This window comes from Ranitomeya variabilis, chromosome 2, assembly GCF_051348905.1.
Source record: "Ranitomeya variabilis isolate aRanVar5 chromosome 2, aRanVar5.hap1, whole genome shotgun sequence".
Taxonomy (NCBI): Eukaryota; Metazoa; Chordata; class Amphibia; order Anura; family Dendrobatidae; genus Ranitomeya; species Ranitomeya variabilis.
In genome coordinates, this window is record NC_135233.1 from 671,409,575 (window position 1) to 671,426,051 (window position 16,477).

General features: G+C 42.7%; 1 protein-coding gene and 1 long non-coding RNA gene across 3 annotated transcripts in view; one reads left to right on the plus strand and one right to left on the minus strand.

Moving 5' to 3' along the window:
* The window catches only part of LOC143807584 (uncharacterized), a 1,151,218-nt gene that overhangs the window by 519,371 nt on the left and 615,370 nt on the right, over positions 1-16,477 (plus strand). The gene's annotated exons all lie outside the window — the stretch shown is intronic.
* ARFGEF3 (ARFGEF family member 3) overlaps positions 1-16,477 on the minus strand; it is a 110,100-nt gene that overhangs the window by 34,255 nt on the left and 59,368 nt on the right. For both annotated transcript variants that reach the window (XM_077289258.1, XM_077289257.1), the window contains exons 14-23: positions 15,775-15,940; positions 15,207-15,314; positions 13,986-14,201; positions 12,127-12,237; positions 10,722-10,872; positions 10,286-10,579; positions 10,050-10,183; positions 9,733-9,878; positions 6,624-6,803; positions 1,865-2,006 (exon numbers count right to left, since the gene is read on the minus strand). In XM_077289258.1, the coding sequence (XP_077145373.1) occupies positions 1,865-2,006; positions 6,624-6,803; positions 9,733-9,878; positions 10,050-10,183; positions 10,286-10,579; positions 10,722-10,872; positions 12,127-12,237; positions 13,986-14,201; positions 15,207-15,314; positions 15,775-15,940 (1,648 nt within the window). The remainder of the gene's footprint in view (positions 1-1,864; positions 2,007-6,623; positions 6,804-9,732; positions 9,879-10,049; positions 10,184-10,285; positions 10,580-10,721; positions 10,873-12,126; positions 12,238-13,985; positions 14,202-15,206; positions 15,315-15,774; positions 15,941-16,477) is intronic.

Sequence of the window (16,477 nt, forward strand, 5' to 3'; positions counted from 1 at the left end):
CTCTCCAAACACCAACCCCACCAGAGCTGATTTAGCAGTCTTTAATAGAAACTACAAAAAACGAAGGTATCTGACTGACCATTCCCACCCAGGCTATTTGGTCACTCCTAAATCCCAGACCCAAAATCCGGTAAAAAAAAAAAACAACAACCCCAACTTCTCAGCAACCTGCCATTACTGCAGCCTTCATTCTGAGACCTACATCACTGAGGCTAGCCACCTCGGTGACACATACCTTCCATCTGAGATTTTCCAAACTGCCTACCCACAACGCCCATAACCAAATACAATACTTTCTAAAAGCAGATACGTGACCCATTGTGAAAATATGACCCAGCTCTTTACATTCATAAAGGCTTTCAAACAATTTGAATCTACTACTGCTCTTTAATGGTAAAGGAACGATAACAGGTCATACAGGAAGACAAATGGCATTAACAGGCTGTGATCCTTCTTCCTGATATAATTTGCAGTTTTCCCTCTTCCAACTGCTTCCTTACATACACAGATCCAGGAGATAAAACTTTTCATGATTTTCCATTTAAAATGGGTGCTGTGCCTCAAGCTACAAGCCCAGGTATAATTTCATAGCCAAGATACTGGGCTTTAAAGTGAATCTGTCGCAAGGTTCTTGCTATGTAATCTGAAAGCAGCATAATATAGGGGCAGAGACTCTGATACTATTGATGTTTTACTTACTTGTCTGTTAGTTGTACGTTTGATAAAATACTGTCATATTAAATAGCACAAACCCGGTGACAGACTGCCTTTAAAGCTACCTTATCTGCAATATTCTTTTCACTGCTAGTCTTTCCTAGTATGTCCTCAACAGTGAAAAGTTAACTGCACAGTCACTGCAATCTATAGAGAATGCCAGCAATATATTCATAACATTCAAACACTTCCTTTTCTTCCACTCTCACCCCCACATTGATTAGGTCACAGTCCAATAGTTTCATAATAACCGACTGTTTTCCAGGGTCAGCAATATTGACCAGACTACCGTAGAATCCTATGGGAGTCGCAGGACTATGGAAATATAGTCAGGTGACAGTAATTTATCACTACCTTGCTCCAGTTTAGCCATCACATAGTGCAATTGAGATCTACTATGGGATTTAGGGCTTGTTTCCACTTGCGAGAAACACGTCCGTGTCTCGCATGTGGAAACCAAGCTCTGGCGCCGGCATTCCAGAGCGGAGCATGCGGCCACATAGGAACACATGGAGCTGCACGCTCCGCTCCAAAGTGCCGGTGCCAGAGCTTGGTTTACACATGCGAGACACGGACGTGTTTCTCGCAAGTGGAAACAAGCCCTTAGTATGAATATGAGTAGAAAGTAAGTTAGCTCTTACTGCCAGGTAGTGTTACACAACTTTCACACTTTTGACAACAATAAAAACCAAAAAAAGGGAGACCCCCAATATTTCTGAAAACAAAGCACATTCTGAAAATGCCAACCTGCACTTTACACTCATAAGCATCTTTATTTGATTTTTCATAAAAGCTTAACGTTTTGTAAGAAAAAAAAATGGAATCATATTTGTGGCTCAAAATTGATTTTGCGATCTGACGAGGGCAGGCACATTCAGCTTAGTGTGGCCATTGACATACATATAATAATATAACAGTATGTTATTTATGTTATTAAATATTTTACCACATTTGTTTGCTGCAAATATTTTTTTTTCCCTATTTTCCACCTCTAAAACCTGGGTGCATCTTATAGTCCGAAAAATACGGTAGGTTTAAGATGTATACAAGCACATATCTAAAGGAAAACACTGATTTAAAATCTCTGCGATGCAAAATTTTGTAAAAATTTTCCAATAGGGAGCAACGTGTTACTGCGCTTCCAACGTACCCATAGAGTACTCTCCGACAAGATACTCTTTAATATCAGACTTGCTGCTATGTACAGTTTCTAGGGCACTAAACAAAGGTCTCCATCCGGACTGGATCCGAGGAGAACACACTTCTACCAGTTCACCAATTGATGTCACCACCTGAAAGTCAAATAAAGAAACACACCAGATAACCATGTTTGTATCACAAGTTTGCCATAGAAGTAACATTTCATATTTAGCACTTTCACAAAATAAAAAAATGAGAAATTTCACATATTAAGCATAAATTGGATTTACAGTGGGGAAAAAACGTATTTATTTAGTCAGTCACCAATTGTGCAAGTTCTCCCACTTAAAAAGATGAGAGAGGTCTGTAATTGACATGATAGGTAGACCACAACTATGAGAGTCAAACTGAGAAAACAAATCCAGAAAATCACCTTGTCTGATTTGGCAAGATTTATTTTGCATATTATGGTGGAAAATAAGTATTCGGTCACCCACAAACATGCAAGATTTCTAGCTCTCACAGACCTGTAACAACTTCTTTAAGAGGCTCCTCTGTCCTCCACTCATTACCTGTAGTAATGGCACCTGTTTGATCTTATCAGTATAAAAGACACCTGTCCACAACCTTAAACAGTCACACTCCAAACTCCACTATGGTGAAGACCAAAGAGCTGTTGAAGAACACCAGAAACAAAATTGTAGCCCTGCACCAGGCTGGGAAGACTGAATCTGCAATAGGTAAGCAGCTTGGTGTGATGAAATCAACTGTGGGAGCAATAATAAGAAAATGGAAGACATTACAAGACCACTGATAATCTCCCTCGATCTGGGGCTCCACGCAAGATCCTCACCCCGTGGGGTCAAAAACCACACGGGGGGAACTAGTGAATGACTTGCATAGAGCTGGGATCACTGTAACAAAGGCTACCATCAGTAATACACTATGCCACCAAGGACTCAGATCCTGCAGTGCCAGACGTGTCTCCCTGCTTAAGCAAGTACATGTCTGGGCCCATCTGAAGTTTGCTAGAGAGCATTTGGATTATCCAGAAGAGTACTGGGAGAATGTCATATGGTCTGATGAAACCAAAGTAGAACTGTTTGGTAGAAACAAAACTCTTCTTGTTTGGAGGAGACAGAACGCTGAGTTGCATCCAAAGAACGCCATACCTACTGTGAAACACAGGGGTGGCAACATCATACTCTGAGGCTGTTTCTCTGCAAAGGGACCAGGATGACTGATCCGTGTACATGAAAGAATGAATGGGGCCATGTATCATAAGATTTTGAGTGCAAACCTCCTTCCATCAGCAAAGACAAGGAAGATGAAACGTGGATGGGTTTTTCAACATGATAATGATCCCAAGCACACCGCCAGTACAATGAAGGAGTGGCTTCGTAAAAAGCATATGAAGGTCTTGAAGTGGCCTAGCCAGTCACCAGATCTCAACCCCATAGAAAACCTTTGAAGGGAGTTGAAAGCCTGTGTTGCCCAGTGACAGGCCCAAAATATCACTGCTCTAGAGGAGATCTGCATGGAGGAATGGGCCAACATACCACCAACAATGTGTGTGCCAACCTTGTGAAGACTTACAGAAAACATTTGACCTCTGTCCTTGCCAACAAAGGATATAACACAAAATATTGAGATGAACTTTTGTTAATGACCAAATACTTATTTTCCACCATAATTTGCAAAATAAATCTTGCCAAATCAGACAAGGTGATTTTCTGGATTTATTTTCTCATTTTGACTCTCATAGTTGTGGTCTACCTATGATGTCAATTACAGGCCTCTCTCATCTTTGTAAGTGGGAGAACTTGCACAATTGGTGGCTGACTAAATACATTTTTTCCCCACTGTATATGGTAAATTCTAGTGCAGCATACAATTCCATAGAGCTGAAAAAATATTGCTTTCAGATTAGACTTGTTGATAACTGATTTGCAGGACCCGTTCTATCGGTCACGTCAGTATTCCATAGCTACTGGACGGCAGCAGTGAGCAGGCTCGGACTGGCCCAGCGGAGAACCGGAGGATTCTCCGGTGGGCCCAGGCACTGACACCTGCTGGCATACTGGCCAGCAGCTGCCTAGGGCCCCCACTGCTCCAGGGCCCTCCCCCGGCCGCCCGCCCGCCTCCCACCCACCCTCCTTGAAGACGATACTCACCCTGCTCCAGCGATGCCTGTCTCGGCGTCTGCAGCTCGTCCTGAACGAGCGGTCACGTGGTACCGCTCATTAAGGTCATGAATATGCGCATATTCATGACCTTAATGAGCGGTATCACATGACCGCTCACGCAGGAAGAAGGTGCTGCGCCGGGAGTCGGGACACGAGCCAGAGGGATGTCGCCACGACCGCGCGGTGAGGGACAGGTGAGTATGAGGGACGGGGTGATGAAGGAGAGATGAGCCATGCATACGGGGGGATATGAGCCATGCATACGGGGGGATATGAGCCATGCATACGGGGGGATATGAGCCATGCATACGGGGGGGGGGGGGGAATATGAGCCATGCATACGGGGGATGTGAGCCATGCATACAGGGGGGGGGGAATATGAGCCATGCATACAGGGGGGGGAATATGAGCCATGCATACAGGGGGGGGGGGAATATGAGCCATGCATACAGGGGGGGGGAATATGAGCCGTGCATACAGGGGGGGAATATGAGCCATGCATACAGGGGGGGAATATGAGCCATGCATACAGGGGGGGAATATAAGCCATACATACAGGGGGGAATATGAGCCATGCATACAGGGGGGAATATGAGCCATGCATACAGGGGGAATATGAGCCATGCATACAGGGGGCGGGGGGAATATGAGCCATGCACACAGGGGGGGGGGGGGGATATAAGCCATGCATACAGGGGGGGGGGGACATGAGCCATGCATACAGGAGGGGGGGATACATATGAGCCATGCATATGGGATGGGAGGGAGATGAGCCATGCATACAGGAGGGGGGGGGGTCATTATACAGTATTGAGCATCATGTGGGATCATTATACAGTATGGAAAACTGTGTGTGGCCATTATACAGTATGGAGCATCATGTGTGGCCAATGGACATTATAAAGTATGGAGCATCATGTGTGGCCGTTATACAGTATGGAGCATCATTTGTGGCCATTATACAGTATTGAGCATCATGTGGGATCATTATACAGTATGGAGAACTGTGTGTGGCCGTTATACAGTATGGAGCACTATGTGTGGCCATTATACATTATGGAGCATCATGTGTGGCCATTATACATTATGGAGCATCATGTGTGGCCATTATACAGTATTGAGCATCATGTGTGGCCATTATACAGTATGGAGAACAGTGTGTGGCCATTATACAGTATGGAGCATCATGTGTGGTGGCCGTTATACAGTATTGAGCATCATGTGTGGCCATTATACAGTATAGAGCACTGTGTGGCCATATTTTTTTTGTTTATAATTATTGTATATAAAACAGTGTGATCAGCAGTGCTAAATGGCTGTGGTTGGGACGTGGATATGGGTGTGACTAGTTGTGAAATGGGTGTGGTCAGAGGCGTGGCCTAAAATTTGCCGCGGCGCACTACGCGTGCCGCAAACTTTATACCTCCTTCTCTTCTCCAAAAGTTGGGAGGTATGGTACCACATTTGCCAGATCACGGCAAGTGCCGCAAATCCCATAGGGAATGAATGAGGCCGAACGCAGTGTTGCTGTAAGTGATCCGTTACGCGGCAGATGCAGAAAAACTGCCGGATCTGCTGCAAAAGGCGACTTTCACATCAGCGATTCTTGCCAAAGTCACTGCCGATAGTGTCATACTCACCAAAGGGGGAGGCAGCACTAAAGGTGCCTAGGGCAGCAGAAACTCTAAATACGGCCCTGGGGGGCTACATTATATTCTGTGGGGGGACTGCATTATACTCAGGGTACTACATTATATTATGGGGGGCTACATCATACTATATGAGGGGGCTACAGTATACTCTATGGGGGGGCTGCATTATATTCTGTGGTGGAACTGCATTCTCTCAGGAGACTACATTATATTCTGTGGTGGGTTGCATTATACTATATGAGGGGGGCTGCATTATACCCTATGGGGGTGCTACATTATATTCTATGGTGGGGACTGCGTCATACCTGAGGGGGTTGCATTATATTTTGTGGGGTGCTGCATTATATTCTATGAGAGGGGACTGCATTATATTTTATGAGGGGGCTACATTATATTCTGTGAGGGGGCTACCCCAACCCTTGCTACATAATTAAGACGTGAACTACCTTATATTATACCCTGATATTTGCGCTTTTTACCCCACAATTGGTGGTCTTGTATCTATTTCTATGTAGCTACATAGTGGGCCCCAAGAATGATTTTCTCTGGTGGGCCCAAGGTGCTCCAGTCCGACGCTGGCCGTTAGAACCGCCTCTTTCTTCACGGTATCTGAAGCTCTTCTTTTGATTAGCTTACCTGGTGCAATGTTACAGGTGCACACACCAAAGCGATGAGTTCGCACCAAGCCAATCAAAAGAAGAGCCATGGATGTCAGAAGGCAAAAGGGGCAGTTCTCAGGTCAGTTTAGAAACGTGGCCACTGGACAGAGTCTTGCAAGTTGATTTCTGCCAACTATATTTCCAGTGTCAAATGAAGGGCTAAAGCTAGGCTGTCCAACGCCTCTAGTTTCAGTCAGTAGAGATCTGGCCCTGAGGCAAGTGACCAAACCCCTCCATTTCAGTGGTCTTTTGTACTTTTTTTTTTACTTCACCTGGTCCTGAACATCTTCATCACATAACTCGAGTTGCATGATACGCTCAAAAGGACGGAAAAGGGCTTCATTAAAGTGAAATTGTTGAGGCTCGTTCCAGTCCATCAGAACCTCAGTCATGATGTCATGTATGAAGGAGACCGCCTTCTTAGAAACACGCCTTTCTTTATGACAAGCTGCCTACGATATAGAAGGAAAGTAATAAGGAATGTAGCTAATGTAACGACTGGAAAAATCACAGGTACATGACTGCCAAACTGGACATCAAAAAAACATTCAGATGTCATGTGAGAAGATCACATTATTAAAAATTGTAAACTCAGACTACCAGTGATTTCTAGAAAAAAAGGGCTCCATTGGGAACTCAAACCCCTATGGCATAGTCTGGAGATTTTTGTTAATCGTAATCTTAAACATTCTAAAAAGACCAATCAAATAAATGGCAACATGATTATTATTTTCTGTTAGACTTCAATAATTGAGATAATTCTGTGTCAAAGACTTGAACCCCTTAGTGACCAGGCCAATTTTTACAATTCTGATCACTATCACTTTATGACGTTATAGATCTGGAACGCTTCAATGTATCCCACTGATTCCAAGATTATTTTTTCGTAACCTATTGTACATCATGATAGTGGTAAAATTTCTTCAGTATAACTTGCGTTTATGAAAAAAAAGGAAATTTGGCGAAAATTTAGCAATTTTCAAACTTTTAATTTTTGAGCCCTTAAATCAGAGTCGTGTCACAGAAAATACTTAATAAATAACATTTCCCACATGTCTACTTTACATCAGCACAATTTTGGAAACTCATTTTATTATTGTTAGGCCGTTATAAGGGTTAAAAGTTGACAAACAATTTCTTATTTTTCCAACAAAATTTACAAAACCATTTTTTTAGGGGCCGCCTCATATTTGAAGTGACTTTGGGGGGTCAATATGAAAGAAAATACCCAAAAGTGACACCATTCTAAAAACTGCACCACTCAAGGTGCACAAAACCACATTCAACAAGTTTATTAACCCTTCAAGTACTTCACAAGAACTAAAGCAACGTGGAAGGAAAAAATTAACATTTAACTGTTTTCAAAAAAAATTTGCTTCAGACCCAAACTGTTTTATTTTCACAAGGGTATTAGGAGAAAATGGACCATAAAATTTGTTTTGCTATTTCTCCTGAGTACGCCGATACTCCATATGAGGATGAAAGCAACCGTTTGGGCGCTTGGCCAGGCTCAGAAGGGAGGGAGCACCGTTTGACTTTTTGAACGCAAAATTGTCTGGAATCGATGGTAATTGTAACTCCAACCCAAATACAGCCCTACACCCAACTCTAACCCCAACACCTCAACAGAAACACAACAACCATAACCCCAACACCACAACCATGACCCCAACACCACAACCATGACCCCAATACCACAACTGTAACCCCAGCCCTAACCCCAGCCCCAACCCAAAACCCAGCCCCAACCCTAACCCCAGCACTAACCCTAGCCCCAACCCTAACTGCAAAGAATGAAAAAAACACATTTTTTTTATATTATTTTTACCTAACAAAGGGGGGGGGGGTTTGATTTACTATTTTTTTATTTTGATCACTGTGATAGGGTCTATCACAGTGAACAAAATGAACCAATGGGAAAAATCTGCTATTGTTGCTGAGTGCCTGCCGGCAGATCTCAGCGGCTGCCATTTTCTTCCAGGAAGATGACACGGAGAGCCTGGGGATGTAGCAGGAGGGTCTGGGGATGCCGGAGGTATCGAGGGGGGACTCGGTGGAACCCATTCTCTCTCTCCTCTGGTATGCTAGATTAGGTCAGAGGAGAAATTAATGAGAAATCTGCCTTTTTTTGTGATAGTCGTTATTTGGTGAATAACGGTGATCACGTAACTGGGGATGATAAAAACCGACCCGACTCTGTAGTCGAAATCCCAGAATTTTCCGACGCTGGGGGAAGCTATACACTTATTTCTCAGCATTAAAAAGCGGCGCTGAGGAATAAGGCCCCTTACCTGCCACTGTTAAAAGGCGTATCGGCGGTCGTTAACGGCTTAAAGCTTCATTAATTCCTCTACAAAATAACAGCACCAGTCACAGAGCCTATATAATAGTACAACCTGTCTTCACTTCTAGAGTACACCTCATACATAATCTCCATTCTACAAAATTTGCATTCTTCCTCATCATGTTCTTCCTCCAAGACATCTCCTTTTCTGGAATTCACTACCCTCTAAGCTGGGTTTACACCACCTCATTTGTAGCAATAAAGGAACTATATTTTACAGAGGCAGACAGCTCTTCACATGTGCATTTAAAAGGGAATCTGTCAGCAGGTTTTTGCTACATCATTTGAGAACAGCATGATGCAGGCAAAGAGACCCTGGATCCAACAATGTATCACTTAGTTTACTGGGTGCAGCAGTTGTGACACAGTTCTTAGATTTAGCATGTAGCAGAGCCGAGAAAGCTAATCCCGCCCACACCAGGCCCTGTATGTACAACCTATTGACAGTGAGCTGCTTGTCACAGGAGGAGGCGGAGTCAGACTAGTGCTCACGTGGTTAGCTAGTTACAGCAATGACATTTTCCCAGTGATAAAACCTTCATTGTAAGTAAACAACAATTTGATAAGGGACACATCCTTGAAATCTATGTTTTAAACACTACCTCATGCTGTCCTCAGAATACATAGCAAAAGCCAGCTGACAGCTTCTCTTTAATGATCTGTAATAGATCATTCAGTTTGCATAGGCTGCCATTGTTCTGGACAGTGCATGTCCTACTTCCAGAGGAAGAACAATGAACCTTTGTGCAGCACAAAAGATCGTTTCACCCAACGAAACAGCGATTTGCTGGTTCATCAAGTGACTGTCAGTCTGTTTACATTGCAAGATTATCATGAAATGAGTGTTCCTAGGAGTCCATGTTCATGACAAATGTTTCAGCGTAAATGGAGCTTTACTCTTGGATCTCTGAAAAGCCACCCTTCAGCTCAGATAGCCTATTTACCCCTCTTTCCACGACCACCATATTACTATATATTATATTAGATCAGCACATTATCAGGACAGGGTGAGGACACCATACACACTATACAGTTACCTCTACAAAATGAGGGGCCACTATACTCCAACATCGCATAATGTGCAGAAGAGGACGAGATTTGCTGCGGATGATACGTAACATGACATCGCCAAGACGGAAGAGATGTAGAGCACTTATTTTGTCCTGAGTAGATTTAATCTCACCTGTAAATGTAGAAAACCATGAGTGAATTACAGAAGACAAGTGTCACTGTATATAAACACAGGAAAAGTAGCCATCATAACTAGAGCCTTAGCCAGCCATCGAGTTCTCCATATAATCCCTTTTAGATTAGGTTTTGCCACTTTCATATTCCCATTATAGGAAAGTCTCACCTGGCATGGCAAGGGAATAGTCAACCGTATCAGTGACTGAATAGAAAAGTTGAGCCTGAGAAGCCTTCTTCAGCTGGTAGAGAAAGCCACTTAGTGCCACCAGATTGAGCTTGTCTGCAGCGCCTTCAAATAGTCTAAGCACAATTAAAAGTTTTATATTAACCAATTGGAATTTAAGGATGAAAATAAGCATGTTACAATACGTAGACCGATCTGTAGCAAATCAGGATTCTCACTTGTCTGCTTGCGTGGACAAGGTACACACAGCCTTAGCAGCATTGCTTGAACTCATCAAGGCATTTCCACGGAAGTCAAAGGACCGACCCTTGCTGCCCTCCTTGATAAGCTCTTGGATTGGGACAGGTTGGATGACTGGACTCTTCCCAAGTGAAGCCTCCTGTTCTTTCGTTTGGTCTAAAGAATCAGCGCAAAGACCCTGCGAGTCTGTGGACTGAGTGATTGTCAGCGGTAGCTGCGATATCCCCTCACTGAAGTGCGTGTGCTCCAATGTGCTGATATATTCACACACCCTGGCAGGGAGAACAGAGAATTATCCTGAAGAAACTCAACTTGACAATTATTACCATGACAAACTCTACTTGAAATTTTACTAACATAACAAAAAATAACTGAGCGTATCACACCCCCAGGCGACAAGTAAACACATTCTACCTGAACACATGCGGCCAGCAATCTTGGTTGTGACTTCCCATCTCCAGACCGACATTAAGTATGGCGTCCATACACAGAACATGGGCATTGTGTAGACGATACCCTCCATGCTTTCCCATCTGCTCCAGTTTTTGCTCCACTTTCTGCTTAACTGATTGTAAAAAAAAAAAGAAAGCAATTTGGTAAATTCAGAACTGTCTCCGGGTTATTTGGGGAGATTTATCAAACAGGTTGTGACACAATTCTCACATAAAGACTGTAATGATGTTCCCGGGGTTGCGCCTATGTCACTCGAATCCGCTGTGAAATCCCGCGCTTGCGCATTGTGGAGCCGCGCTTGCGCAGTGTCGAGCAACCCTGGAAACAACTTTCAAACTGCGTGGCCGGTGACAAGCGTGACTGAACGAAATGAGGCACACCCCTATGACTAATGAGCAGGTACGATCTAACTATATAAAGTGCTTTTTGCCCATGATTACAGCACCGTTTTTAATTAAACAAACGCGTTAGTGATGCACATTGCAGCACTAACAACGAACTGGGGACAGTTTACATGCCAAAAATGACGTGACAGGTTCCCAGGGGCATGAAGATCTCGGTGTCTGTACATCACTTTTAGTAAAGAAATGGACTCTGAGTTTTCATTTGCGTTTTTATTTCAGTCACTTTTCCGTCTTAAAAGGCACTGTCCCAAGATTTTCACGAAAGTCTGCAGTCACTATGTGACAGCGCTCACACTGTGCACTGTAAGGATTCTCTGATGCAGCCGACAGGATCACACTTCTGGCCACATTCAGACGTGCTCAATGCACGTTGAGAGCGATCGCACACATCTAGTCGTGATGTGGCCTAGAATATGGATATTGTATAACTGTGGTCACATGACCTCCGATCTCACCACCGGCACCAGAAAAACTTGACTACGCGCACTATGCACACTGTGAGGGTTCACAAGTCTGCAGTCACTCTACTTGATAAACTTTGCTTTTCGCACTGGTGGAAAAGAGAAAAACCGATGTTTGTAAATCAGTGCTCTCCACTTTCTGATGATCAGTTTCCCATCATTCGTAAATTTGGACAGAAATTAACTGATACTTTATTAGGAAATTAGAATGTATCTAGCACTTTATTCTTGTAATTCCACCACTTTAATTTTGGACAATTAAAGATGAGAGGATCAGACAAAATTCAAATTCGGCAAATCAAGCAGATTTTTCAGGGGAACTTGATTTGCGCGCAAAGTTATAGTCTGTGAATTTAATTATAAATGTGGGATACAAAAAGGAAGAAAATTGGTAACTTGGGAAAATGTTAGTAAAAATTCAATTCCACTTGAATAAATTTGTCCCCTACTATTTGCTATTAAGTAACAGAATGCGTTTAAAACACTGCACAATGAGCATACCTTGTGATATTGTGTCATTTTGTTCATGATTTTCCTTGTCGTCCTTCTCCTCTTGCACACAGGACGCAGCAGCCATCTGAGCTAAAGCTGAGGCACAGTTAGCAGCCACCCCTGTAGATGCATACAATACAAAGGAAATAAAGCCAAGTATACCAACATTCAACAGATTCACAAAATACACATACCTATAGGAAATCAGAAGAACTTACACTAAGTAACATGAAGGGGCTATCTAAGACCTTAAAGGGGAGTTCAGTCCATGAACAAAATTTCTGCAGTCAGTCACTTAATACGACTCTACTCCAACTGTGTTACTCTCAAAATGAAGAATAATTTCAGAACTTTTAGCACTCCAATTCTGTCAAATTGCAAGAACATCTCCAATGTACAGACCTCTCCCAGATCAACACACAGATTTTCGATTGGATTCAGATCTGGGCAATTACAAAACTTTGATCTTCTTCTGACAAAGAAATTCTTTTAAATTGATTTGGAAGTATGCTTAGGGTCGTTGTCTGGCTGAAATGTGAATTTCATCTTGATCTTCTTAGCAGAAGCCTGAAGACGTTGTTGCAACATCAATTTGAAACCAATCACCCTGACTAAAGCCCCAGTTATCATTGCTGAAAAACAGCTGCAAAATAACATGCTGCCTCCACCATGCTTCACTGTGGATATGGTGTTTTGTTGGTGATGCACAATGTTGGCTTTGCACAAAACAAACTTTTTGGAATTATGGTCAAAAAGTTCAACCCTGACCATCATCATCAGACCATTACATGTTTTTCCCCATGATTTTGGCAGACTTGATGTAGGTTTCGTCAAAACATAGCTGAGCTTGGATGTTTTTCTTTATAAGAAAATATTTCAGTTTTGCGACCCTACCTTACAGGTCCAACATATGAAAGAGTATGAGACGCTGTTGTTGAATGCAGTACACAACCAGTACTTCCCAGAAATTCCTGCAGCTCCTTTGATGTTGCTGTAGGCCTCTTGGCTGCAACCAACAAATTTACTTCTTTTCAGCAGTTTTTGAGGGGCGTCCAGTTCTAGGTAATGTCACTGTTGTGCGATATTTAAGCCACTTCTTGACGACGTCTTCACATTGAGTCAAGGTATATGTAATGCCTTGGAATTTTTTTTTCGACACTTCTCCTGCCTGATAATTTTAAAAAATGAGATCCCTTTGCTTTGTTGTAACTTGTTTGAAGTCCATGGCTTTTGCTGTAAAATGTGACTGAGGATATTTCAGAAAGATTCTACTAGAACTAAACTTTATATGGAGTTAATCAGAATCACTGTAAATGATGTACTGACTACAATCGAATAAGACTTTCAATGTCATTGGCTAATTCTGATCATAAGCACATCCCCAATTATCGGAGGGGGTGTTTAGACGTAAGAAGCCAAATTATTTTAGCTTTGTTATTTTTAATTCTCCCCCTCAAAATTATTTCAGCTTGTTTCTCACTTGATTTGTACAGATCCTGGATGACAAAGCTGGAAATAGTCCTGAAATGATTCTTCTTGGTATGATTTTTGAGCCGTCAATCTGGCCAATTGGATACAGAATTAGTTTAAACTTTCAAAAAACCATTCTGACGTGGATTTTTACAGTATGCACACCAGCCTCATTAGATCTAAAATTAATTTAGTAATGTATGCAACTGGTACTGTGAAATCTGGTGACAGATCCCTATAGCAGCTTTCTATACTTGATAATAGATAGGCAATCATCACATACAGCAGTAATTCAGCTTTCTAAACCAGAGACCATGAAACCCTACATTTCAAGTAATAATACGTCGACATATGATTCCAAGTTTGAACGTCAATAAAAAGAACAAGGCAAGCCATACCTAAGGCACAGCTGAGACGAGCAGCTTTCCTTAAACCATCAAGACTCATACAAATAGAATCTCTTTCCTTCTGATTTTGCTCCTTCACGCCTTCCGCACCCAAAATAAATGATAATCCTTTGGAGCTCCCTGCCATGCGCCCAGTTAGTGGTGCAGACAAAGTGTCTATTAGGTTCTTCCAGCATCCAATAAGTACAAAGCGTGCAAAAGCAACACCTGAGTCAGGGAAAGCAAAGAGATTAGAGATTAGGCTAGTTTACCATTCTAGAGATTGAAAACACTAAAAATGCATTACAGAAAAAGGATTATTATGGTGAAGATTACACGTGGACTCGGCAAATTTACCATCTTTACAATGGAATCATCATTACCTTTAATGGGTGTCTGATTGGCTCATTAACACATTCAAATCCCCTGCAGCCTAATTCACTAGCACACACAATACCCAATGTAATATTGAAGGGGTTTTCTACCCCCCTATGTTAAACATTCCATATGGCTCCAGTTGGTAAACCCTAAAGCATATACTCACTGTCTATTGCCCTATTGCTCCTCTGTTCCCTGCCGGTATCCTCTCTTCAAGGCTGGCCAGCAATACGTCTATTTACTGACCTTACATATAAGTGAATAGCATCCCCCGATGAGTGAAAAATGCAGCAGCCGTCAGATGTACGCTATACCCTATGCCCTTCTGCATCAGTCATGATTGGTGTTGATGCCGACCATGGCAGTTTAACCCCTTAAATGCAGCTGTAAATAGTGACCACGGCATCTAGATGGTTTACAGTGTGGGGGCTTCCTCTTAAACCATGACGAAAAAGGAGAGAACACCAGCGTGGGACAGAGGAGCAATAGGGGAACGGACGGTGAGTACATGCCATTTCTCATTTTTTTTACCACACTGGGGTTATATGTACTGTAAAGTTAAGGAAAGAAGCAACGTGGATGTTTGTCAAAAAGGTTGTTTGCTTCAGAGAAGCCATTTTCAAATATTGTTTTACAAGGTGATTGTTCAGGTGCTGAACGATCAAACATTTATCATCAACCTTGTGCGGGGGGAATAAGTGTCCAACAACCACTTTGATAGAAGCCCAGTGAGATATTCCAAATTTCACCAATTGCCTTCATTTTGCATTTGCAGTAAGAGTTGTTATGTTCCACAGTGATAGAAATGTATAGAAATGAAGGCGCCATGCACATTAGTATATTCTCCCCGCACACCTGCCACGGTTGTTGGGTCCATATTCTTGTCAGAAGGAAGTGGAGATTGTGTTAACATGGATGCCTGAAGCTGTCCACCGATGGCGCTGCTGCCCAAGCCATCAATGTCTGCAGTAATAAAACACAAAAATGAGTTTAAAGAAAACAGACTTGAAATAACGGTTTTGTACAAGTAATGGCACAGACATATATGGCTACAATGTATAAATACGAAAGTCCTATATGTGTTTCCTTCCTTGGTCTTACAGTTACATCTTTCCTATTCATCATAATGTATTGGCATGCCTGGTCCACCAACAGCGGTCATTCTTGCTGGAAATATATGCACAAAACTGCTCCTGTCCTGTTGTAAACTGTAGCACCATCAGAACTGATGAGATACTATGACATTGGGAATATTGTCGGGAGGTTGTCAAGTTATGGAGGGGGATAACAGCAGTGGCTTTTCTAAGAAAAGATAGCAATAACAGAATATTGAATTCTATATCTTAGAACATAAAATATAACACACAAAAGGAACAACAAAAAGCAGAGAAAGCAGTTAAGGAAAAAACACTACAATACTTACTAATAAGCATGGTAATAAGAGGTAGACATTGGCCTTCAGGGGTGCCCCAGTAGCCAGACTCTCCAAGCATGTTCCTGTCCAGGATTTGGTGATACAGCTCCTCGATCCAAGCCTGGGAGAACACTATGACCACCCCACTGGACTGGACCTGCTTCATGAATTCCTTCTGTATTATGAAACATACAATATATAGAATATTCTCAATGTCACTACACTCGCATTAGCTAAATGTTCAAGCTCTATTAACTGAAGAGCATTGTTCCTCCTTCGGCAAGACAGCAGCCATGTTTGGCTTTCATCTCTCTGCATACAGCCCACTGGCTGTGGACAAAGACTGCAGAGAGATCAAAGCAGAGCTGAAACCTTGCATCTGTTTCAAGGCCATATGACTGGTCCATGGCCCCTGTCTCAGGGCCATATGACTGGTCCATGGCAACTGTCTCAGGGACATATGACTGGTCCATGACACCAGACTCCGAGCCATATTACTGTTCCATGGCACCCGGCTCAGAGCCATATTACTGGTTCTTGGCACCCGGCTCAGAGCCATATTACTGGTTCTTGGCACCAGGCTGACAGAGCCATATTACTGGTTCTTGGCACCAGGCTCAGAGCCATATTACTGGTTCTTGGCACCAGGCTCAGAGCCATATTACTGGTTCTTGGCACCAGGCTCAGAGCCATATTACTGGTTCTTGGCACC